Genomic DNA, 27,245 nt, shown 5'->3' on the forward strand with positions numbered 1-27,245 from the left:
AGAGGGTCCAGAGACGAGCGACTAAACTGGTGAAGGGTATGGAGAAACTGGAATATGAGGATCGACTTAAAACACTGGGATTGTTCTCCCTTGAGAAGAGGAGACTGCGTGGGGATATGATCGAGACCTTCAAAATACTGAAAGGAATCGACAAAATAGAGCAGAGATTATTTACATTGTCCAATTTGACACGGACAAGAGGACATGAAATGAAGCTAAGGGGGGACAAGTTCAGGACTAATATCAGGAAGTTCTGCTTCACACAGAGAGTGGTTGACATCTGGAATACTCTCCCAGGGGAGATTATTGCGGAATCGACAGTCCTAGGCTTCAAAAGCAAACTAGATGCATATCTCCTTGAGAGAGGCATATAAAGATATGGTTGGCTATAAAATAAGCCAGGTGTATACCTGGCAGGGCCTCCGCGTGTGCGGATCGCTGGACTTGATGGACCGAAGGTCTGATCCGGAGATGGCGCTTCTTATGTTCTTATGTTCTTATGACCGTATCTGGCGAAGGACACAAAAAGGCTTGAAGTGGTCCAGAGGAGGGCGATGAAAATGATAGGAGGTTTGCGCCAAAAGACGTATGAAGAGATACTGAAAGCCCTGGATATGTATACCTCAGAGGAAAGGAGGGACAGGGAAGATACGATTCAGACGTTCACATACTTGAAAGGTATTAACATAGGAATAGGGGAGGAGCTTGACTAAGATGGCAGTCAGAAGCTCTCGAGGAGACGCCGTCCCATTGGACTTCAACTTTTGCTACTTATCGATGGTAAAGAGGAAGTTGAAGCTCCGGGTGTTCCCGGATGAAACTCAGCAACAGTCTGGTCCGATGGACGTCTTCGTCGAGCGCGGCTTGAGGACACTACAACCACAAACTTCCTCAGCTGGAGAACGAGCGCAAGTTGAAGCGCTGGAGTTTTCCTTTGAGGGTGCTACTCTGTCCCCGAATGAGCGCATGTCGCTGCCCCGCCCCAGCGGAAGAGCCATTGGCTCGGGACGTCTTCCTGCCGGTTGTGGAGAGCAGGGGTTCCGGCCCTTGTCTGAAGCAGGATGAGCTGCAGGAGATGTCAATGCAGCGATCGGCGGGGGGAGCTCGGCCCACCCATGAGGTGTCCGCCGTGACTGCTGTGGGCACAGGTACCTTGTTGGTAACGGGGGTTTCTGGAGCAGAGTTGTTTCCCCTACAGAGACCTGAGGTAATCAATTTAGAATCCATTTGGAATGCCATTACTAATTTGAATGCTTCTCTGGGGAACCAAATACAACAACTTTCTACTAATTGTACTAAGGTATTTTCAGAAAATCTGGAACTCAAAAATAAGGTAACAACTTTGGAAAATAAATCTGAAGATTTGGAAATTCGGATGAAAACTTTGGAAGCGCAAGTTTTAACTTGGGTTAAAGATATTGCGAACTTACATTTCAAGCAAGAAATGCTGGAAAATTCTATTAGGAGATGTAACTTGCGGGTTATTAATTTTCCCAAAGTTTTTCCAATAACTGTTTCAGTTATGTTTAAAAGATATATGACTGAGATTCTGAAGGTGCCAGAAACTTTTTAGCCACTTCTTTCGAAGATATATTACCTGCCAAAAAGAGTTAAATCTCAAAATCCAAACCAGCAGAATTTATCTGCTTATAGTTTGGATCTAACTAATTTCCTTGAGAAGTTGGAGACTGAGGTTCAGGTTGCCACTACTTTGATGGTACAATTTGCTATTGATCTGATAGAGAATGGATGTTGAAGTTGTTTTTTAAACATAAAGATGTTCCATTTCTGACTAATACTATCAGAATGTTTACCGACGTGTCTCACTCTACTCAGAAAAGACGAAAACAATTTCTTATTTTGAGACCACAGGTTACTCAGTTAGGGGCTACTTTTGTTCTATGTTTCCCCCGTATATGTGTAATGGTTTATAAAGAGGATAGCTATGTCTTCTATGATCCACAGCAGCTATCTAAATTTATTTCCAGTAAGAATAATTCTTGAGAAATTATGGGTATGTCTGGTTCTTATTTAGCTCAGAAAGAATAGTTCAAGAGCAATCAGACTGCATCTTTATTTTCTGTCTATTTTATTTACTTATTTGTAAAAAATTTCAGCTCATTATCAGCTCCTCTTCTAGTTACTGGCGGACTAATTATACTATGTAATAATTTTTTTCTCTCAAATTCTTAATGTTAATTTTATCTTTGTTTCTGTTTACATTGTATTTTTTCTTTGATTTGCAATTCGAAAATTGTCAAATATTAAAATCAATAAAATATATAATTATGAAAGGTATTAACATAGAACAAAATATTTTCCAGATAAAGGAAAATGGTAAAACCAGAGGACATAATTTGAGGTTGAGGGGTAGTAGATTCAAAAGCAATGTAAGGAAATTATTCTTTACGGAAAGGGTGGTGGATGCCTGGAATGCGTTCCCCAGAGAGATGGTGGAGATGAAAACAGTGATGGAGTTCAAAAAAGTGTGGGATGAACACAGAGGATCTAGAATCAGAAAATAATAGTAAATATCGAAGAACTAAGGTCATTACTGGGCAGACTTGCATGGTCTGTGTCTGTATATGGCCATTTGGTGGAGGATGGGCTGGGGAGGGCTTCAATGGCTGTGAGGGTGTAGATGGACTGGAGTGAGCTATGATGGAGACTTCAGTAGTTGGAACCTAAGAACAGTACTGGGCAGAGCTTTGGATTCTTGCCCAGAAATAGCTAAGAAGAAGTATAAAAAATATATATATATTTTTAGATTGAATCAGGTTGGGCAGACTGGTCCTTATCTGCCGTCATTTATTATGTTATTATGTTACTATGTAACATGGAATTTTGGTAAAGGCAACTTCCAAATTTGTCCATAGTCCAGCCTTCTCGCCCTGGTGGCACTGAGGCATAGACTTTCAAACAAAAGACTTTTTCAAGGTTGATTCCACAAGCAATGACTGATGCTGAAACTGTGTTTTGTCAAACCCCGGAGAAGAAATGATTCTGTAAATGGAATCAAGTTTTCTTGAAGCTACTGTAACAGTCAAAGGCATTTCCCAATTCTTGAGAAGAGTCTCCTTGAGAATACCATGCAGCGGTAATTTGAGGAGCTCTTTGGAAGGCTAATTATAGTCCAAAGCTTCCAGGTATTCAGCCAGACAGTCTTTGCCTTACTGTCTAATATATTTAGTAAAAGACAGTCTTTCTGTAGCAGATCTTGTTTTTGGAGGAGTTTTCTGTGGAGACGGTTTTAAAGGGGGTGTCATAAGCCTCAGTTGCAGAACTACTGAGGTCATTCTATGACTCAGAATGTAAATCAGAGTCATATTAGAAGCTTAGGAGAAGCTGTGCATCTAGGAGAATGATGACTACAATGTCTTCAGTACCGATCTGAGGAAGAAGATGAGGAGGATTGGTGAACAGCTCTTTTATGCTTTGAAGTATGCAATGAAGATCGATGCTTCCTGGACCTCGAGCATTGAGTAGAAAAGGAACGCCGATATCTCGAAGCAATGGATCAATGCACCTATGGAGAACTAGACCTTTGTTTGATGATAGATGTCATGAAGTAGAATGTCAAGCCGAGGATCAACGATGTCTTAAGGAGAGCTGACTGTGGTATTATGGGGTCTCATGGCAGTATGCTCAAATTGGGCTGGTACTGAGGGAATCGATGTCAGCACTGGTGCTCCGTGCAGTTTGAAAAAAAAAAAATAATAATAATAATCACTGAGCTCTCTCTGGAAGAACTCAATCAAGCTTCTCCCTAAATGAAAGCACCAGTTTATCGGTGCAGCAACTTGCCTTGGAGAGGGTGACCTCAACAAAGATGCACACCTCAAAGAAGAGACAAGCTGCAATAGTGGTGAACATTGGCATTACTATTTGGTCTGCATCAAGAGACTTGGTGCTATTGCAACCTGCGACGCTGGTTGGAAAGTGGATGGCTTCCTAGCTGTTTTTCCCAATGGTGCAAAATCTCCTGATACCAGTGTCGATGCAGGAGTCTTTAATGTCAATGGTTGTGAGGTCTTGTCAATATCCATGGCCTGCTGAAGATGATGAGCACCTCTGTAAGGTGGAATACCAGGCGCAAGTCTCCAAGTGGTGCCCAGGACCTAAACACTAACTATGAGGGCCAGTGATAGAAATAGGCTGCTGACAGCTACACCACTTTTTAAAGCCCATTAACGGTTTTGACATGGAAGGAAAAATGGCTTCAATGAAATTAAACTCAATTTTAGGGCTCTTTTTACTAAGCTGCGCTAGCGGTTTTAGCGTGTAGTTATCGTGCGATACAATGCTGCGCGCGCTAGATAGAGCTGGTGTTAGTTTTTCTACTTAGCGCGGGGGTTACTGTGCGCTAATCATCAGCGCACGCTAAAAACGCTATCTTAGCTTAGTAAAAGGAGCCCTTAGTCCAAGGGAAAACCTTGAAGGCTCAAGGCGATGAGAAAAGAAAAAATTTAGGATTTTTTTCTTCAATTTTTTTTTAAGAGAAATAAATACAAAGAAAAAAGGTAGACTAGAAAAAACTAGCAGAAAAAAATGCAAAACAGTAAAGTCACAGACTGAAAGTGTTCAGTCAAAGAGGTACTTTGCTCCGTGGAAAATGAAGAACTGAGGAACTGCAAGCCTACGTCAGGCTGGAAGGCACTCGCGTATGCACAGTGCGAGCAATCAAGAAGTTTCTAAAAACTTAAAGTAGTGTCCTTACTGGGGCTCCGTGGATGACATCACCTCATCTGAAAATATGCTGCCTTTCTTGTCCTGGATAAATAGAAGCAATTTTTTAAAAAATAAATGAGAAGAAATAGTATCATGGGAAGCAGTTGTAAGTTTTAATGAATATAATATCCTACTGTATATCTGCTAAAGATCACAGCAGCCATTTTAAATCCAGAGCCAGCATGGGCAAGAGTTAGTGGGGATTTTTTTTCTGCCCTTCCTACACTAGACCACCAAAGACCATTAAGACAGGCCCAGAGAGCCAATGGAGGTAGAGGAATTTTTGGGAAGGGTGAGGCTAGTGGGAGGGGGGCAGGGGGAAGCTTTTAATGGGGATTCATGAGTAAGAAACTCATGGGGAGGGTTTGGAGGAGGATCGACAAGAAAAAAGTCAATATTCACTCCCCTTCTCAGGTAACTGGGCCAAGTTCAATAGCTACAATGGTCACAGGTAACATTTAACAGCACTGCCAATGAATACTGATGGATGGTCAGTTCAACAGGGTTTAACCAGGTCAGAGTCCGGTAACTTTTTATATGGACCCACCTAGTGGAGCCACATGGTGGTGATCTCTCTAGATACATTTACTTTCTCCACTCTGGGTTGAATAACTTGCTTTCTTACTTACAGACTCATGAGAGTGTTATCAGAGGTCATTTCCCAGCCCTTGAGGAGACTCTGCAGCGACTTGCAGCACTGAGGTTGCAGTATGTTCATGGAAACTATTCCAAAGCCACATGGTCCGTGGAGATGATCTATCCTGTAGATCGGCTTAAGACCAAAATCCTACAGTCCACTAAAAGCAGCAACACCTGCACTGGTCATGCTTTCGAGAGTAGAAGGACAAGCTTCCTGGAAGGGACCATAAAACGTGGTTTCAAGGCAGGTTCTTTGAAGAAACAGCAGATGGCAGAAGAGCAGATTATAGAAATGTGGCTGAAGGAGGAACTGTCAGCTACTCGGAGCAGCATTTTGGAGAAATGGAGTAGACTACAGGGAATGTCTCAGCACGATGCCATGGTGAAATATATGTCTATTGTCAAGGAGTGGCAAGGTTATGGCTCAACACTTTTTGATGTACAGGTAAGACATTATTCCTGTCTGGTTTACTCAACAGAGGTCTTAATAAAAGAATAGGTGCAATCAAAGAAGGATCAAACAATCTCACACAGAATGACGTTGGGAAAAACAGAGCAAGAAATTGATGAGCAAGATATGGAACCTTTATTAAATCTAGTAGTTAGTGGCACAATTAACAGGACCCGACACAGCTCCGTTTTGGTTTATGTTGTCCATGGTGGCAGACTAATAACCTTTTGCAAGTTTGAAGTTCTGATAGAATTAATATTTGCATTCCATGGCTTTATGTAGTACTTTTTCTCATCAGTTTGTACATGTGACTCCTGATGCGCGCAATGTTTTGCCACAACACACCTGTGTCAGGTCCTGTTAATTGTGCCACGTCCACCGGAATCCGGGACCTCAGTAAAACTTGCAACCAAAATCTCCACTCCATTGACCTGGCTGCCTCTACCTGGCACACAGGGATACAATCTCTCTATGATAATCTGGCACAGACTAAAACAGGGATTTCAAAGTCCCTCCTTGAGGGCCGCAATCTAGTCGGGTTTTCAGGATTTCCCCAATGAATATGCACATAGATCCCATGCATATTCATTGGGGAAATCCTGAAAACCCAACTGGATTGCGGCCCTCAAGGCTTTGAGACCCCTGGACTAAAACAACACACCTAGTCACTAACAAAAACCCTGCTCCCTGGTTTAATGACAACCTTCAATCCCAAAAGAGAGCTCTGAGGCAGGTAGAGAGAAAATGGGTCAAACACCAAAAAGAGGCATGGAGGACCTCTCATATACTGACAGACTGAAAAAGCTGGGGCTTTTCTCCCTGGAAAAGCGGAGACTTAGAGGAGACATGATAGAAACCTTCAAGATCATGAAGGGAGTAGAAAAAGTAGACAGGGACAGATTTTTCAAATTATGGGGAACCACAAGTACAAGGGGGCACTCGGAGAAATTGAAAGGGGACAGGTTTAGGACAAACGCCAGGAAGTTCTTTTTCACCCAGAGGGTGGTGGATACATGGAACGCGCTACCGGAAGATGTGATAAGCAGAAGCACGCTACAGGGCTTCAAAGAGGGTCTGGACAGGTACCTGGAGGACAAAGGGATCGAGGGGTACAGATAGGAGTAGAGGTAGGTAAATAGGGATAGGATTAGAGGCAGTTACAAAATTAGTCTGGGACCACTGTTCAGGCAGTGGGCCTGATGGGCCGCCGCGGAAGCAGACCGCTGGGCAGGATGGACCTCTGGTCTGCCTCAGCGGAGACAACTTCTTATGTTCTTAGGAGTACAAATCACACTGGAGGGAATTATCAAACAGCTACAAAGCTGCCATTCTAGAAGCAAAGAAAGCTCACTACACACACCTCCTACAGAAATTCCCTAACTAGTCCAGATACCTGTTCACCTTAATTAACCACCTTTTCACTGCTGCCCACGGATGCAATCATAATGCCCCCACCAACCTGGACAGCGAGACGCTCTCCAATTTCTTCCAAACAAAAATTGATAACATCTGAAGCAATCTAGACTCTGCCCCCTGCATGGTCCCCCCAGGCTCGTTCCCCTTACACGTCCAAGACCCTACCCTGTAGAACTCTATCCCAACTATACCCAGTCACACATGTTGAGATCCTAGAAACACTACAAGAGCTTTGACTCTCCAATTCCAGCCTTGACCCATGCCCATCCAGTCTTCTCCTGTCCATCAAAGATGTCTTTTCAGAATCAATCCTACCTATCATCAACACCTCATTGTCAACTGGAAAAATTCTTCTCAACTAGAAATCGGCCATCAAACCCACCCTCAAGAAACCCTCCCTCTACCCAAATGACTCAAGTAACTACTGACACATTTCTAACCTTCCCTTCATCTCCAAACTACTGGAGAAGATAGTGCTCTAACAACTGCAACAAGTTTCAAGTTTATTAAAAATTTGATATACCACCTTATCAATTTATTTCAAGGTGGTTAAGAACATAAGAACATAAGAAGTTGCCTCCGCTGAGGCAGACCAGAGGTCCATCTCGCCCAGCGGTCCGCTCTCGCGATGGCCCATCAGGCCCACTGCCTGAAAAGTGGTCTCTGACTAATTTTACCATTTACCTCTAATCCTATCCCTATAACCTTACCTCTACTCTTATCTGTACCCCTCAATCCCTTTGTCCTCCAGGTACCTGTCCAGACCTTCTTTGAAGCCCTGTAGCGTGCTTCTGCTTATCACATCCTCCGGTAGCGCGTTCCATGTATCCACCACCCTCTGGGTGAAAAAGAACTTCCTGGCATTTGTTCTAAACCTTTCCCCTCTCAATTTCACCGAGTGCCCCCTTGTACTTGAGGTTCCCCATAGTTTGAAAAATCTGTCCCTGTCCACTTTTTCTATGCCCTTCATGATCTTGAAGGTTTCTATCATGTCTCCTCTAAGTCGTCGCTTTTCCAGCGAGAAAAGCCCCAGCTTTTTCAGTCTGTCAGTATATGAGAGATCCCCCATACCCTTTATTAGCTTAGTTGCTCTTCTCTGGACTCTCTCAAGTACCGCCATGTCCTTTTTGAGGTATGGCGACCAGTACTGGACACAGTACTCCAAGTGCGGGCGCACCACTGCACGATACAGTGGCAGGATGACTTCCTTCGTCCTGGTAGTGATACCTTTCTTAATGATACCCAACATTCTGTTTGCTTTCCTTGAGGCTGTGGCGCACTGCGCCGACGCCTTCAATGTTATGTCTACCATCACTCCTAGGTCTCTTTCAAGGTTGCTCACCCCTAGCGATGATCCCCCCATCTTGTAAGTGAACATCGGGTTCTTTTTCCCAACATGCATGACCTTGCATTTCCCTATGTTGAAGCTCATTTGCCATTTATTGGCCCACTCTTCCAGCGTTGTCAGATCATTTTGGAGGTCTTCGCAGCCCTCCATGGTTTTGACCCTGCTGTATAGTTTAGTGTCATCCGCAAATTTAATAACCTCACATTTTGTTCCCGCCTCCAGGTCGTTAATAAATATATTGAACAGAAGCGGTCCCAGCACTGACCCCTGCGGAACTCCGCTCATGACCCATTTCCAATCTGAGTAATGGCCCTTTACTCCAACCCTCTGTTTCCTGTCCGCCAGCCAGTTTTTGATCCATCGGTGGACCACCTCTTGCACCCCATGGTTCCATAGCTTCCTTAGCAGTCTTTCGTGTGGTACCTTGTCGAAGGCTTTTTGGAAGTCAAGGTAAATGATGTCTATGGATTCCCCTTTATCCACCTGGCTGTTTACCCCCTCAAAGAAGTATAATAAGTTTGTGAGGCATGACCTGCCCTTGCAGAAGCCATGCTGGCTCGACTTTAGCTGCCCATTGTTTTCGATGTGTTCCCAGATGCTGTCCTTAATTAGCGCTTCCATCATCTTTCCCAGGACCGAGGTCAAGCTCACCGGCCTGTAGTTTCCTGGGTCTCCCCTTGAGCCTTTCTTAAAGATGGGCGTGACATTTGCTATTTTCCAGTCCTCCGGAATCTCTCCAGTTTTTAAGGATAGGTTGCATATCTGTCGAAGTGGCTCAGCTATTTCGTTCCTTAGTTCCTTGAGTACCTTTGGGTGAATGCCATCCGGACCTGGCGATTTGTCGCTCTTTAGCCTGTCTATCTGCCTGAGGATATCCACCTTGCTCACCTCTAGTTGAACCAGATTTTCATCCTGATTTCCTTTTACGATCTCCTCGGGTTCCGGAATGTTGATTGTGTCCTCCCTTGTGAAAACCGACGTGAAGAACTCATTTAACCTGTCCGCTATCTCCTTTTCCTCTTTTACCACTCCCTTTCTGTCTCCATCATCCAAGGGTCCCACTTCCTCCCTAGCTGGTTGCTTCCCCTTGACGTACCTGTAGAATGATTTGAAGTTTGTTGCTTCCCCTGCCAGTCTTTCTTCATATTCTCTTTTTGCTTTCCTAACCACTCGGTGACACTCCTTTTGGTGTTTTTTAGGCTCCTTTTGGTTGTCCTCTGTCTGGTCTTTTTTCCATTTTTTGAATGATGCTTTCTTATCACTTATCGCCTTTTTCACTGCATTTGTTATCCACACTGGGTTTTTTGTTCTATTTTTTTTTTGCACCCTTTCCTGAACTTGGGGACACACAAGTTCTGTGCTTCGTGCACAGTGCCCTTGAGTAGGGCCCAGGCTTTTTCTACGGACTCCATCTTCCTTGCGGTATCGTTGAGTTTCTTCCCCACCATTTTCCTCATGGCATCATAATTCCCTTTTTTGAAGTTGAGTGCTGTCGTTGTGGTTCTTTTCATCTTTGATGATCCAATTTCTAGCCTGTACTGGATCGTGTTGTGGTCGCTGTTTCCTAGTGGGGCTAGTACCGCCACCTCCTTAGCGGGTCCCCCTAGTCTGTTGAGGATTAGGTCAAGAGTGGTATCACCTCGTGTTGGTTCCGTGACCAGCTGTTCCATGAAACAATCCCTCGTGACCTCCAGGAATTTGGTCTCCCTCATGCAGTTTGGGTGCCCGATATTCCAGTTTATTCCCGGGTAGTTGAAGTCCCCCATCACCACCACACTTCCGCTTTTGCATAACTGTCTCAGTTCGGCCTCCAGGTCCTGGTCAATTTCTTCCGATTGGCCAGGTGGGCAATAGTACAGACCCAATTTTATGTCCACTCCTGTTCCTCCTGGTAGCTTAACCCATAGTGATTCCAAGTCATCCGCCCTTATTGTTGTTTCCATCCTGGTTGAAGCTATGGAATCTTTTATATATAGCGCTATTCCTCCACCCTTTTTGTGTGACCTATCTCTCCTGTAGAGTTTGAACCCTGGTAAAGCCACATCCCATTCGTTGTCATCAGTCCACCACGTTTCTGTGACACCAATTATGTCTAGGCCCTTTGTGCTGGCTAATACTTCCAGCTCTCCCATTTTAGCCCTTAGGCTCCTAGCATTAGTGTACAGGCAGTGTAAGTCCCGGTTGTTCGCCTTTCTTGCTGGTTTTCCTCGTGGTTTGGCGCTCCTGGCGACCCCCTCGGGAGTTGCCAGTCCCCAAGCCTCGTCTCGGTCATCCTCCTCCTGTGGTGCGTCTGTTTCGTCCTCAGCCCGTTTCCTCGTTTTTGGTTGTCCCTCTGGATTCCGTTGTTCTCTGTTAGTCCTGTTTGCCAGTTTTATTTGTGTCCTAGACCCCTGCAATTTGTCCTTAGGTCCTTCTTCAAAAAATTTCCACTCAGTCCTGAGTCCTCTTTTACAGTGTCCTCGTTCAAGGTCCTTGGCCCTGGGCATCTGCATTGCGTCCTTAGGTCCTTTTCCCAAAAATTCCCACTCAGCCCCAATCCCTTTTTTACAATATCCTTGCTCAATGTTCTTGGCCCTGGGCCTTTGTATTGCTTCCTTAGGTCCTTTTTCAAAAAATTCCCATTCAGTCCCGAGCCCTCTTTTACAACGTCCTTGCTCAATGTCCTTGGCCCTGGGCCCTTGAAATGCTTCCTTAGGTCCTTTTTCCAGAAATTCCCACTCAGTCCTGAGCCCTCTTTTACAATGTCCTTGTTCAGTATCCTTATTTGATACTTTTGTCCAATGTGTCAGATTGACTGTCGGCTTTCCCCTCTTCCTCAGTTTAAAGCCAAGTCTATGGCGCTCTGGACGTTGCGTGCCAGCATCCTCGTCCCAGTCGTGCTCAGGTGCAGTCCGTCTCTCCTGTAGAGCTTATTCTTTCCCAAGAAAGTTGTCCAGTTCCGAACAAAAAGGAAACCCTCCTCCTCGCACCATCTCCTGAGCCAACCGTTTATTGCTTGTAGTTCGCCCTGCCTCCGTGCGTCCACTCTCGGTACTGACAGGATCTCCGAGAAGGCTATCTTCCTTGCCCTCAGTTTCAGTTTCCTCCCCAGGATCCTGAACTGATCAGTTAGTGCAGTCCTGTTATAGACCCTCCTGCTGACATCGTTGGTTCCAACATGGATTACTACAGCTGTCTCCTCCGTCTCGGCCCCTTCCAGGATCCTCTCAATTCTGTCAGTGATGTCCTTCGTTCTTGCCCCAGGGAGACATGTCACTAGTCGGTCCTCTCTCCCTCCAGCTATGTGACTGTCCACTCCTCTCAGGATTGAGTCTCCTACTGCGATAGCAGATTTCCCCTTCCTCAACTGTCTCTCTGGTCTCAGGTCTGTGTCAGTGGCGTAGTCAGCTAGTCCTTCCTCTGGGTTCTGTTGGGTCTCCTCCTCATCTGCCTGTCCAGATTTTCTGCAAGGTCCTACTCCCATGGTGTCTGGTGGATTTTGTCGTCCGACCGGTAGTTCTCCCCTGATGTGCTGGTGGTCCTGTGCCTCCACCATCCTGCAGGCCTCCTTGATGAATTTCTCGAGCTCTCTAACTTGTTCCGTGATGTGGTCCTCTCTGGCGGTGTCCTCAGTTGCCCAGCACTGTTCCTCTATGGTGCACAGTCCCTCCAGTTCCTGTACTCGAACCTGCAGTCTCTCGACCTCCTTCTTCAGGCTATTCAGCTCCTGACATCGACTGCATATGTATGCCCTCCTCCCGGAGGGGAGGTAGTCATACATATGACATTCAATGCAGTATACTGGGTAGCTCCGTTGGGTTCCTGTAGCCTCCATTTCTTTCTCCTTGCTCCTATGGTCCCTCAGTGGTTGAGAGTGGTTCCTGGCGTGCAGCTAGCTGAAAGAGTAGAGAGAGAGAGAAGAATGAGAAGAGGAGAAAAGTACTTTTTTTTTTTAAAGTTTGGTTTTTTTAAGAAAATTAGGTTTGCTGCTGAAAGAGTAGAGAGAGAGAGAAGAATGAGAAGAGAAGAAAAGTACTTTTTTTTTTTTTAAAGTTAGGTTTTTTAGAAAATTAGGTTTTCTGCTGGGCTGCCTGGTCTCCTTCTCAAGGCTCCTTCGCAAAGGCGCTCTCGCTAAGGCGAGCGCCTTTGCTGCTCGCCTTCGCTGCGCGCCGAATGGTTGGGCGCCGTTGGCTCCCTTCCTCTTAAAGGGGAGCCCGGACCGATGCGACCTGTGACGCAGTGGGGGTGGGCGGAGCTAGCTCTCACTGCAACCCCAGTCTGCCTGCCTGCTTAGTCCTCCTCCCTTCTGCGTCACCGGCTCACCTCTCCTCTGCCTCCCCGCCTGGGAACTAAAGAAGAAAAAAAAAAAGCAAAAAGAAGCGCCGCCGCAGTTCGCCTCGTGTCCCGGCTCCCTTCCTCTTAAAGGGGAGCCCGGGCCGATGCGACCTGTGACGCGGTGGGGGTGGGCGGAGCTAGCTCTCGCCACGATCCCGGTCTGCCTGCCTGCTTAGTCCTCCTCCCTTCTGCGTCACCGGCTCACCTCTCCTCTGCCTCCCCGCCTGGGAACTAAAAAAGCAAAAAAAAAGCAAAAAGAAGCGCCGCCTCTTGTTCCAGCTCCCTTCCTCTTAAAGGGGAGCCCGGGCCAATGCGACCTGTGACGCGGTGGGGGTGGGCGGAGCTAGCATTTTAAAATAGGGCAAAAACAATACAAATTAACATAACTTTAACAAAAAAACACACTCAACAAAACAATAACTTACTATACTAGACAAATGGGAAAAACTTACTAGACTAGACGAGTGGAAAAAAATGGTAGAACTACAATGGTTAAAGAAAAGTAAGATATAAAGGTATAAACATTAGGAAGGGTTTAAAAACAAATAAGTCCAATACAAGAGGACTCATAAACCTTTCATAGAATACCAAGAAGCCCTATCCCCACTTCAGTCTGGCTTCCGAGCAGGCCTTAGTACAGAATCGGTCCTCCTTGACATCACTAATGACAGTTGGTCGATGCTTGATAAAGGAAATGATGCCTTATTGGTCCTGATTGACCTCAGTGCTGCTTTCGACACTATTGATCATCAACTTCCACTAGACCGACTCGCTGATATAGGAATCAAGAATACAGCCCTGCAGCGGTTCGCCTCTTTCCTGGATCAAAGCACACAATCAGTGCTATTAGGGTCAGCCAAATCTAACCCCAATTCAATTAAATATGGAGTGCCCCAAGGTGCCCTGCTGCCCCCCCCCCCATTAATCTGTATATCAGGCCAGTCATTTACATTACACACAAATACAACATTAAGATTCACTCCTATGCTAATGACCTTCAACTACTGCTCCCACTAGGTGACAATCAACAAACACAATTCACTAACCTCCTACTCTGGCTCTCTGACATGAAAAACTGGATGACTGCCCATAAACTCCAGTTGAACGCCTCAAAGACCGAACTACTCTGAATCAGGAAAAAAAACCACTACTTTTACCCGTGAGACCTTAACTTGGGAATCCACACCCCTAATAGCAAAAGACCAGATACGAAGTCTCGGAATAATACTGTCCCTCTCCACCCATGTCTCACAGGTAGTTTCCACATCTTTTTGCTACCTACGCCAACTGCGAAGGATCAAACCCTTCATCCCAGAAACAGACTTAGCCCAGCTGCTCTATGACTACATACTCTCTAGGCTAGACTACTGCAACTCCCTATTCAATGGAATCACCTAAAATGCCTAAAATGCCTTCAAAAAGTCCAGAATTCAGCAATTCGGCTCCTATACAACCTCAGCTTCAGTGACCCCATTACTCCAGTGCTGCCCACTGGTTACCAGTCAAAAAGTGCTGAATCTTCAAAGCCCTGGTTATGACCCAGAAGAGATTCCACCGAAAAAACCCTGCCTACATAGCATCCAAGCTGCACCCATACATTCCTAACCGCCCCCTCCGCTCCAAAGCAAAACAAAGACTCAGCATTCCTGCAGGGAGATCTCTCCGGATGAGCATGGCTCATAAACACTCCTACAGCCATTTCCTCCCTCAGCTATGGAACCAGCTACCCACACAGATACCCACACTAGACTACCCACACCAGCTACCCACACTAGACTAATTTCCTTTCGTAGAGCAATAAAGACCTTTCTCTTCCAACAACAGGGCCTCAATTGAACAGCTTCCTCAATTTACTCTCCAATTTCTCTTTACTATGACTAGGCTGGACTCTTGAATAGTTCTGTAATTGTCTAAATGTAACCTAATAATTGTCATGACTATTCTGTTCTTAAATTGATTGTGAATGTCAAATTATAACCCATTCTGAGCTTCTGAGAGAACGGGATAAAAATCAAAATAAATAAAATAAACTAGTGGATTTAATAAAGGTTCCCAGATCTTGTTCATCAACACCTTGCTGTGTTGCTCCTTACTCTTAAAGAATAACTGCTTGAGTACCTGAATATATGTACACCGTTCTGAACTCCCCTGGGAGAACGGTATAGAAAATTGAATAAATAAAAATAAAATAAACACTGCTGACTTGAAGGAGTTCCTGAATCCCAACAAATGTAGTCCAGCCTTCCAGCAATGTCTGATGGTGCAAAAAGGCATGATTCTCATATGAGACCTTGTAGGAAATGGCATTGTAAGCTGTTTAATGTATAGTGCTGTGTACATCTAGCAGTGCTATAGAAATGATGAGGAGGACGAGCCCTGGATCTGCTGTCCCTACAGTAGGTAAACATAAGCACTTGCTTATATGGTGAGTGCTTCTATAAAGGCTGATTTCTGAGTAATGCACTGTTTTACTTGCAGAAATGGCTTTGAAAATTATTTCCTTTAAAGATAATTCCTTAAGGCATTTCTGTCATACATGTAGGTGTATGTATTGGTGAGCATTCAGCTGGCAGTGATTAGCATTCATTTAACTGCTACCACTGGCTAACTCAGACTTAGATGTTCAGTGCCAAGCCCTATTTGATTCTTTGCTGGTGTGGCTGATATTCTGAGATGTATTCCACAACAAAAAGGAAAACATAACCCCACGTATAGCAATGCAAAACACAAAAAAGAGTGGAGAAGGGACACAGTACATCAGCCTCAAGGACAATCAAATACAAGAAATAATGCAAGCCTATCAGAGAGTCTTTAATCCTTTTCTGTTTTGACATACGGAGCTGTACACACAAGGTTAACTGGCCACAGCTAGAGCTGCTTTTAATTCAGTCCTACAAGCCTGGTCATTTATTCAGGCACAGACACTAAGTTTCTGGTGCCAAATAACTCTCAGCTGCACTCCAATTCTGCACTTGGATAGCCCCGCCACAATCCTGCAAGTACCAAGGCAGTCAGAACAGATATTCAGGGGCTTTGTCCAATTAAATGTGGGGCTGGCCAGTGCAATTTAACTGGGCAGGGCTATTTTTCAAATGGTTCTCTAACTCGGTTGCCCTCTATACCAGGATCTGTGCCCAACTAAACCCTCTGCCTAAATTAAGCACAGGGCCCCCCCAAAAAGTTATAATAGTATGCCCATCTTTTGTAAAAGCCTCCATCCTGCCTACGCCCATCCCATGGCCAATCTCCTTTTCAGTTGAGCGCTAAAAAGTGTATGACTCCAGATTCCATCCATTCTACTTTGCTGCACCGTAGACCTGGAACAAACTCAATATGTCAATCTCCATCTTTGGCAGTATTCAAATCCAGACTCAAAGCCAACATTTAAGTCTTATTATTGCCTCTGCAATTCCCCCACCTAAGCACAGCGCATTGATGCACCTTTTTGTCCAGTTTGTCTGTCTTGACTAGGTTGTAAGCTCTGTTGAGTAGGGACTGTCTCGTCCATATTTGGTGTACAGCACTGCATCTTGAGCGTGCTTCCCATACTGCAGCCCAACATATAGGGTACCTTATGCCAATTAATACACACAGTGATGCATTTTCATAAAAATATTTATTCAATTTATATCAAATTAAACTTGAGGTTAAAATTAGAATTAAAATGGCAATTAATTATATGCATTACATGCATTCCCAAAAACCCTCTATGTGGGGAGATATATTGCACATGAGACAAAGTTGTCCATGGATGTGGAGGTCTTCACTTGAAAAAGGGTATCGTAGTTGTTTATATACTATTAAAATGACCAGTGACATGTCACTCTAGTCTTCCAATGTTCAGCTAGCATGTCATATTAAAAGGAAGGTCTTATTTAAACAAAGACATTCCTTAGATTCTGAACAGAAAAAAGTCTTACAAAGCATACAATTAAATATATATTTCTGTTACAGTAATTTCTAAAACATTCTAAATAAGTATTTAGATTACATAAAATAATATTATAATGTATATATTCTTAAAAGAACTCCTTAGCACCACTTAAGTTGCTAATTTACCAAAGAAATGCAAAACTTAAAGAAAGGATATATCTTTTAATCAGTACCCTTCTTTTTTTTTTTATTTATCAAGTTTTCATCATTATCATTTTTACAGATAACAAAAAGGAAAGGAAAAGTTACAGAGAATTAAAACATTTCAAGTATTATTCACTATCTCCACTAGTCCACATAATAGGATATTAACTAGTCGATACATTCAAACAATCATGATCAAAAATCAAATATTTATCGTGCATCACAAATCTAAACTCCAAACTATTATTATTAATTCAGATTGCGTCCTTACAAGTTTCATGAAGTTGTAAAAATTGTTCCAATTGGATAGAGTCCCAGTATACATATTAACTTTCTTTATATTTTACTAGGCATTTACATGGAAACTTTAAGTAAAATGTGGCTCCCAAAGCCAGCACCCTTGATTTCAAAGTTAAAAAAGCTTTTCTTCTCAATTGTGTAGCTTGGGCCATATCTGGAAAGATCAATACATTATCTCAACAAAACATAAGAAGCTTATTCTGAAAATAAGCTTTCATAATTAAAGACTTATCTATCTCTCTTGCACAAGTTATCAATAGGGTAGATCTAGTTTGGATTATATCCTGTGAGTCTTCCAGGAAACCAGTTAGATCAAACTCTATTTGTTCCAACTGGTCTACACCCAAGTCTGAAGGATTTTTCTTTTTCTGTGGGATATAGTATAAATTTGTTATGGGCAATTTATATAGTCTTAAAGAATCACCGAGCTCTTTCTGACCAAGATACTTCTCTCTGAAAAGCTGAGTTTCTTCCTCACACACAACAGGTTTGCTGTGTTTACATTAGTAGGTAGCCTGAGATCCAAGATATTTAAAACAACACGATCTAATCTAAAGAGACTTTTTGCATGCAGCTGAAAGATACAGGTTCAAAAAGATTCAATGTTCATATCCTACATAAGCTTATTTATTGTGAAAAAAAATAACAAAGGTCATTCTTCCTAAAATCTAATACAGCATTATAATATATAAAATTAAAATCAAAGAAAGTTGCAATGCTCAAACTTTTAGGGCTGAAAGATTCAAGCCCTTCACATTCCACAGAAAGTCTCCAAAGCAACGCTCCCTGGCCTTAGCTAAAGGTCAGCTAAGGTCAAACCCCATATTCCTGGAAAATCCAGCTCATCTGGATATTCAAGTTTAAACCTCTTAAAATATCTATAAGTTTTTAGTTAAATATCACACATGTACTATTGGTCATCTTCCATTCTCCCTTTGGGGTTCCCAAACATCCATCCATATATTCATATTTCACATATTCAATTACTAAAATACATATAGAAGATTTTAAGATATAGATTGACTTTGTTCAGGAATGTGAAATTCTATATCTTCAGAAGTCTAGAGGCCCCTTTGTATACCAGTTTAAACAAAGAGTACAGAATAAAGCACGGGAACTTAAAATTTGCTTTAAGCTAAAGAAAAAAGAAAGAACTCTGATACTTTTAAATATTTACCTCTACAGATATTTTATGCACTTAATCTTTCCTAGATCTTGCTTAACCAACAAATTACCCAATTATCCGCTATAATAAAACCCTTAGTGCGCATGCGTACTTCGATCTTCATGATCCCTGCGTCTGTGATCTGTGCTTCCGTGCCACACATGCGCAGTAGAAGGAACCAGCTGTGGTTTCCCCATTGCCCTCCCTCGGCGACGCTGGCTCCTTCTACTGTGCATGCGGAGGCACCTTAAGCACGGATGCACGAAGGCAGGGACTCCCTCCCTCCTGCCCTCACTCCATCTAACACAGCGGTCTGAAACTCGCGGCCCCACAGGTACTATTCTGTGGCCCACGGTCTGGCCGGATCCCTTACTGAAGTTATTCTTCAGTCCCTTGCCGAAGTTATTTTTGAGTTCAAAGCCACCGCCACGGCTTCTCTCACAAGCTGCACCTGCGTCGGAAGCTTCTCTGATGTCACGTCAGAAAGAAGGCTTCCGACGCAGGCGCGGATCATGAGAGGAGCCACGGCGATGGATTTGAACTCAAAAATAACTTCGGCAAGGGAGCCGGCCAGAAATGACAGAGAAATGCTGCTACCCTGCTGCACAGGGAAGGGGGAGAAATGCTGCAGCAGCACAGGGAAGGGGGGGTGAAATTCTGCTGCTGCACAGGGAAGAGGGGGAGATGCTGCTGCACAGGGAAGTAGGGTGGAATGCTGCTGCTGCACAGGGAAGTGGGGGGGAATACTGCTATTGCTGCTGCACAGGTAAGTGGGGAAGGGGAAATGCTGCTGCTGCACAGGGAAGAGGGGGAAAATGTTGCTGCTGCTTCACAAGGAACTGGGGGTGAAATGTTGCTGCTACACAGGGAAGTGGGGGAAATGCTGCTGCTACACAGGGAAGTGGGGGAAATGATGCTGCTGCAGCACAGGGAAATGGAGGGGGAGGGAAATACTGCTGCACAGTGAAGTGGAGGGGGAGGGAATGCTGCTGCTGCACAAGGAAGTGTGGGGAAGGGAAATGCTGCTGCACAGGGAAGTGGGGGGGGGGGAGGAGAGGGAAAGGGGACCAGGGAGCAATCTTGGTTTGCTTTGGGGGGAGACAGAAGGGGGCCATGGAGAGACAGAAAGACAGGCAAGCAGCGCACGAGAATGAAAGACAGACAGAAAGACAGACAGACAGGGGGCCAGAGAGACAGATAAAGGGGGCCAGGGAGAGAGACAGACAGAAAGAAAGACAGACAAAGGGGGCCAGGGGGAGAGACAGACAGACAGCGGGAGGAAGAGAGACAGAAAGAAAGAAAGACAGACAGCGGGAGGGAGACAGAAAGAATGGAAGAAAGAGACAAGGGCAGGGAGAGACACAGAATATATTCTAGCACCCATTAATGTAACGGGCTTAAACACTAGTATCATATATTATTATTCCCTTTTTCCTCTCTCTCTATAATTTCCTGATCTTTTCTTAATTATCCTTATATGAATTTTTTTATTATGTTTGCATATAAGACACAAATAACTTTTACACTGTCCGTGAAAAGGTCTCTCATGCCCTATTTGCTCTGCACTGTTCCTGCTAAACAGTGTCACATCTCAATCTGTGTAGTAGTGCTATAGAAATGGTATAGAATAGCACTTAGCAACACATACATGTCAATCCAAATTGCTGCTAACAGCAACTATTAGCTTGTTACTCAATGAAATTGCTGCCACAATTTTAAACTCCATATGTAGAATAGCTTTAATGGGTCAGACAAATGGTCCATCTAACCCAGTATCCCATCCTCATGGTGGCCAGTACCTGGCAAACACCCAAATAGTTCCCAGTTCACGCCTCCCTCCCAGTCAGATAATTGATTTTGCATGCACATTTTATAGAGTGCTACCTAAGTGTTCCCCTAAGGCAGAGGTGTCAAACTCAATCACATACAGCCCGACTGCAGCAGCCACAAGGGAAGGAGTTGGTCGGGTGTGGGAGACCAGCTCCACCCCAACGGCCCTTGCGGCACTTCTTTTTCAAAAAAGATTCTCCTCTTCAGGGCAGCTCTACTTGGATCAGGAGCTGCCCCAACCCAGCCCGACTGCAGCAGCTGCAAGGGAAGGAGTTGGCTGTGTGTGGGAGACCAGCTCCACCCCCAACGGCCCTTACAGCGCTGATCACACAAAAATCCCAACCACTTGCCACCAACAATGTCCAAGAGAAAAAACAACCTCTCCACCCCAAAAGACCACCTATAACCGCACTCCCACCAACTCCTTCCTCCTATCTTTCACAATGAAATCTACACCACAAAAACAAACTATCCTACTGATCATCCTGCTCCTAACCAACTGGAAGGCAGCAGCAAACAACATCTCCCCAATTTCAATTATTTCAAGTACTAACAGAATTCACCACCCTGCCAGGAGAATCACATTGGACAGAAACATAAATTGCCAGACCTATACACACCATACCATCACACCAACATGGGGAAGAAGACCAACAAACCCCTCTAAGACCAAACCACACCCTCACCCAAGACCACTCATCTACCCAAAAACAACAAACAGTGCACAAATGGAATACACCACACTTACATGTGCCTACATAAACATCAGAGCTCTAGGCCCAAAGACAGGACACATAAAAGACTGGATAGAAAACAAGAATCTTGACTGCCTCTTTCTCACAGAAACCTGGCTTACATCAAACTCAGATCCCAGGATAATGGAAGTCTGCCCTAAGGGATACAAAATAACAGTGGTCTGCAGGGAAAAAAAAAAAAAAGAAGAGGAGGTCTAGCCATCTTAGTCGGAAACTCCCTAAACCTGAATATACTAGACAAAACGTCCACCCCTTACATGGATCTACTAGCCTGCCAACTTTCATGCACCACACCAAAATGGATCCATAACTTGCATGCTTTGCTACATAACACCAGGGAATTGGAACATAGCAAGACCTGAATTTGAAGATTTTATATACCAAAACTCACTTAACGGCAATTTACAACCTAATCTTAGGAGACCTAAACCTCCATCTCAAAGACCAATCCTCCAAACATGTAGAAAACCTACTGTCATTCCTCAAAGCCCTAACATACAAGATTTTAGACCCATAAACCACAGATGAGAAAGGTCACCAACTAGACTTCGCAGCCTTCATGAACCAACAGTCCTTACTGCCAGAGATTCAAACATCAAATGGAAAGTGGTCTCGATCTCTCTGGTCAGACCACTACACATACTCCTTCAACATCAACAGGGCCAAAGACAAAACCACACCAAAACCCCAAAGATCAACCTACAACTCGCATAAATACAGTGACCCCCTCCAAATTCTGGACTAAAACAGACGCAACAATCCAAGAATGCAACCCCAAGGACTTCATCTCACAATGGTACAGGCTAAGCACAGCTACCCTAGACGAGCTACCCCCAATACAAACAAAAACTAGAATTAGCAGACAATCAGACAAATGGTTCGATAACGAACCACTCCTACTCAAAAGACAATGCAGACGACTAGAAAGAAAATGGAGAAAGAATAACCAAGAACCAATGAAAACAGCATGGAGAAAACTAAATCAACAATACAAGCTAAAACTAAAAGTAAAAAGAAAGACACACTGCACTACATCAACCTAATAGGCAAAGAAACCCGACACAAAAAACTATTCCAAATACTAAAAGAACTCACAGACACCAAACCCTATCTGGCCAATAACGACACCCCTCCCCCCTCAGCCACCCTTTTAGCTGAATACTTTAAAACCAAAATTACAACTGCTAGGACTACCCTCACCGGAACCCCAACCCACCTAGAAGAGATCACAATGCCCCCCACAGAAAAAGAATCAGCTGCAGAAGACAGAACTTGGTCCCACTTCCCCACTATACAATGGTCCAACCTTAGGAATGGGCAGAAGGCAGGGAATAGAAAAACTGTGGGCGCGCTGCACCTCTAAAGCCAGGACTGGAGGGAGCTCCGAAACGCTGTCCCGCTGCCGGGGGACCAGTGAACTCAAGCAGGGACGAAAATCCGGCAGTCCCACACCCCTGGTCAGACGAGGTCTAGAGCCCGGGAGTACCTCAGACTATAGACCTGAACATTGGCCATAGGTCATCCAAACCTTGGCCAAACAGGAGCGAACACGTAAAAGGAACCTGCTCACTGAGCCTTTAGCTGAAGTAGCACCCAACCACTGGTGAATCCAAGACATTCGCCAAGCGGAGCCTGAAGAAGCTCTGAGCTTAGTTCAAGATGCTACAGAGTGCTTCGGGCAAAAAAATTCAGACATCCCAGGCCACATAGAAGTGGCCGCCGCAGCTCACTCTCCAGCTGTAGCGGAAACAGAACGATGCTGAAGATCAAAATGCAATTGTCAGTCCTGAACATCCTGCAGGACAATCCCTCCATCTGAGGAAAAGGTACGCTTAGCAACCTGAGCCACAGCTGAATCCATCGTCAGTGGGACCAGTCTCTAGTTGAAGTCCAATGCCATGGGATACAACTTTGCCAAGTCCAAGGATAAGGAAACCCTCCATGGACTCTCAAACTTCTAACAGCACTTCCGCCAAAACCGCAGTGCAGCAAGGAGGCAGACAGCAGAGGCATAGAATTCCGAACTATACATACTGTCGGAACTGCATGGTCTGAAACCAGTTTCTGTGTTCACAGTAGCCCAAAAATAAAGATGGACAGGTGGCTAGTCTTGAAGAGCTGGCACTCCGCCTGGTGATCCATAAGGTCTTGGAACCCTTTGGTCTGGGTAACACCCAGATCCGCTAAATTAGCCACCTCTGCTGATTCCGCCGAAGAAACAGGCGACAGCAATGGCGCATACACCAAAGCAGAAGCAAGGACGGGGACGAGCCACCTTCTTTCTGGTCCCCAGTAAAGGAACAAATCGTCATGCTGGCATCCAAAAGTGGAACAGACTGTTGTACTGAAGTCTGAGTGGGAGAAACAGGCAAAGACCCTTTTACTCCTGGATTTTTTTTTTTACAGTCATATACCTCAGAGCCCCAAAATCTGGTGAAAAATAGGCACCGGCGGCCGGAGCCGCTCTGTGCGTCTCAAATCTCACAGGAATAGCAGACTGAGGAGACTTTTTCCTGAAATTGCGCTTGCGTTCTGCAAAAACACCATCCACGCCCAGTTTAGGTGCCCCAGATGCAGTAATCACGACTCCAGTGGAATGAAAGGACATTAGCGCTTCTCAGGAGGAGGGGAGTGCTTTACCAGACAGTATGACGCAGGACCTACTTCTATTGGAACATTGGTCCTCGTCTTGGCAGCTAAACTTCAATGCTAGAAAATGTAAGGTCATGCACCTCGGCAGCAGGAATCCATGCAAAACTTACACACTAAATGGTGAACCTTAGTTAGGACCAAGGCGGAACGTGATTTGGGGGTGATCATTAGCGAAGACATGAAGACTGCCAATCAAGTGGAGAAGGCTTCATCAAAGGCAAGACAAATGATGGGTTGCATCCGAAGAAATTTTATCAGCCGGAAGCCCGAAGTTATAATGCCATTGTACAGATCCATGGTGAGGCCTCATCTGGAGTATTGTGTACAATTCTGGAGGCCACATTACCAAAAGGATGTGCTGAGAGTTGAGTCAGTTCAAAGAATGGCCACCAAAATGATCTTGGGACTCAAAGACCTCCCGTATGAAGAAAGACTGAATAAATTGCAGCTATATTCACTTGAAGAACGTAGAGAGAGAGGAGACATGATAGAGACGTTTAAATATATCACCGGCCGTATTGAAGTGGAAGATGATATCTTCTTTTTTAAAGGCCCCTCTGCCACAAGAGGCCATCCGCTGAAAATCAGGGGTGGGAAATTTCATGGCGACACCAGGAAGTTCTTCTTCACCGAAAGGGTGGACGATCGTTGGAATGAACTTCCACCTCAGGTGATTCAGGCCAGCAGCGTGAAGGATTTTAAAAGGAAATGGGATACACATGTGGGATCTCTAGGGGGGTAAATTCAAGGGGGTAGGGTTGTTGAAGTGGGCAGACTTGATGGGCTGTGGCCCTTTTCTGCCGTCATCTTCTATGTTTCTATGATCTGCTCGTCTTGGAGCAAAAACGAAGCTTCCAAGACCAAAAAATATACTTTTTAAAACTTTTAAGAAAATCCAAGATGGCCACCGCGGGTGCCAATTTTGACAGAAAAACGGCCATTAAAAAACCGCAGAGGACTTCCGGTGACGTCACGATCCAGGATGGAGGGTTAGAGACTTTGCTCTGACTCTCCCCTCCAGAGCGCATTACTTTCCCGTTGCGGGACGCCGAATTCAGAGTGCCCGAGGTCGGAAGAGTGTGGGGGAAGCTCGGGGCGCTTGAGCGATGCCTTCAAAAAAACGAGTGGAGCCCGGCAGATTGTCGGAGCGTGGAGGCGAGCAGGGAGGCCTCCGCCACGTGCGCGGGACCTCGGGCTTGTCCGCGCGCGAGTCGGGAGACAGCGCGTCGGAAGAAGAATCGGAGCGCGGTGCTTCCCCGAGGCTACGGCGAGCAGGGTCGGCGGCGGCAGTTACGAAAGCCGACCTGAAACTGTGGGCTACGGAAATTAAAGAGGAGGTGGCGGCTGTGAAAGGCAAAATAAAAAAGGCTGTAAAAGAGATAAGGCAGGACTTTGCAGACTTGCTGGGCAGAGTGGAGGACACTGAAAAGCGCTTGGGAGAGCAAGAAGAGTCGGTTCAGGGACTCACAACTCAGGTGAAGGCAGTCCAGAAAGATCTTCTGGACTGCTGTGCCCAGGTGGAAGACCTGGAAAATAGGTCCCGACGGAACAATGTTCGGATCCGGGGAGTTCCGGAAACAGCTGAGTATGGGGACGCTGTGGCAGTGGTGCAAGATCTCAGCCGGTTCCTGCTGGCTGATGGTGGAGCCCCTGATAACACTTCTGGGGGCCTGAGAGTGGACAGGGCGCACCGAACCCTGGGTCCGAAGAATGGGGATTACCCGAGAGATATTATTGCTTGCATTCACCATTTTCCTGATAAGGATCGTCTGGTGAAGAAGGCTAGAGACCTGGGCGTTATCAATTGGAAGAATTTGAAAGTGGAGATATTTCAGGATCTCTCGAGCATCACTTTGCAGAAGAGGAGGGAGTTTCGCCCATTGCTGGAGGTGTTGAAGCAGAACAACTTGAGATATCGCTGGCTGTTCCCGTTTGGTCTACTGGTTACTTTTAATGGAGTGCATAAGCGGGTGACGACCGTGGCGGAGCTGCAGGCGGTACTTCTGAAGGAGGGTCTGGTGAAAATGGGAGATTCTGTTCTAAGTAAAGTGACGGCGCAGAAGTTGGAGCGGTACCAGTGGAAAGCGGTGCCCCAGAGACGGAGAGGACGGCAGAGCGCTCGACAGGACGGAGAGGCAGCCGAGATGAGTGCAGCTGCGGCCCCGGACACTTGAGTGGCTGGCTGCGGGCGGGCGAGACTACCCGCTGCTGGGTCTTGGACCTTGATGCTGATCTAGTGTTGACTTTGGGAGTGTGACTGGGCATGTATGGGTGAGGGTCTGGGGAATGATTGGTGGGGGGTCATGGTGCATATGAGGTGTGGATGTGGGGACGGGAGGTATCACAAAGGTGACATGGGGGGGTGGTGAAGTCACTTGAAGTCTTGGAGGGAGTGGGGAGAATGGGAGTGTGGGTCAGGTGGGGAGGGGGGTGGGGAGAGATGGGGAGGAGAGGGGAGGAGGGAGGGAGGGACAGGGGGGGGGACTAGGTTACGGAGGGAGAGGGTGGGGGGAGGTGCAGAGGTGATGGGAGTGATGTCTATAGCCGGGGATTGGGGGGGATAATGTACTCAGATTGGGCAGTTTGAATGTTAAGGGGCTTAACATGCCACGTAAGCGGCAATTGTTGTTGAAAGAAGTTAAGCGCCTACGATTTGATATATGTTTTGTTCAAGAAACTCATTTTGTAAAAGCTGGGGAAAAGCTTGTACAGTTTCGGGAGTATCCCGTGAGGGTTTGGGCTTCTAATAGGGTGGAGCGGAAAAAGGCGGGGGTGGGGATTTTGTTCTCCCACAAGTTGCGGGTGGTCCCAGATAAGGAATGGAGGGATGAAGGAGGGAGGTGGCTTATCTGGACTGGTACTGTTGATGGGACTCGGGTAACGTTGGTTAATTTATATGCACCTAACTCTCAACAGGGTCCCTTTTTCGACCTCCTCCTGTCTAAGATCTTGTCGGTTAAGGTGGGGCCGGTGGTGGTGGGGGGGGATTTTAATTTGGTTCTTAATCCAGATTGGGATTCCACGGGTAAGGGGGGTGATAGACTTAAGAAGGATAGAAAATGTTTGGAGAGATTTCTGGAAGTTCTTAATGTGGAGGATGGGTGGCGGGTTCAACATTGGATGGGTCGGGACTACACTTTCTATTCCCCTGTACATGAGGTATACACTCGCATTGATATGGTATGTGTGGATAAAGGGTGGGGGGGTAAAGTGATAGATACCAAGATTGATACCATTGGATGGTCAGACCATGCCCCGCTCTGGGTGGATCTGAAATGGGGAGGACCTAGGGGGGGAGATACGTACTGGAGATTGAACGATGCCCTGCTGGGAGATCCGAAAATAGTACAAAAGCTGGAAACGGGGATTTATGACTTCCTAGAGTTTAATAAGGTGGATCAGTTCTCCCCCATGACGATCTGGGAAAGTTTAAAAGGGGTGTTAAGGGGGGAATTGATCTCTATAGCAGCCTATAAGAAAAAGTCCCGGCAGCAGGAGGAACTGCAGCTCCGGGAGACGCTCCGCACTCTGGTGGATCAACATAAGAGGGGACAGGGAGGACCGCAGGTG

The 27,245-nt window shown here is 45.5% G+C and overlaps 1 protein-coding gene across 1 annotated transcript in view; it reads left to right on the forward strand.

The window, feature by feature from the left end:
- Positions 1–27,245, forward strand: part of LOC117360428 (unconventional myosin-X-like) — a 483,786-nt gene that overhangs the window by 427,930 nt on the left and 28,611 nt on the right. The window contains exon 39 of the mRNA XM_033944140.1: positions 5,360–5,812. Coding sequence (XP_033800031.1) covers positions 5,360–5,812 — 453 coding nt within the window. The remainder of the gene's footprint in view (positions 1–5,359; positions 5,813–27,245) is intronic.

The sequence above is a fragment of the Geotrypetes seraphini genome, chromosome 5 (genome assembly GCF_902459505.1).
Source record: "Geotrypetes seraphini chromosome 5, aGeoSer1.1, whole genome shotgun sequence".
Taxonomy (NCBI): domain Eukaryota; kingdom Metazoa; phylum Chordata; class Amphibia; order Gymnophiona; family Dermophiidae; genus Geotrypetes; species Geotrypetes seraphini.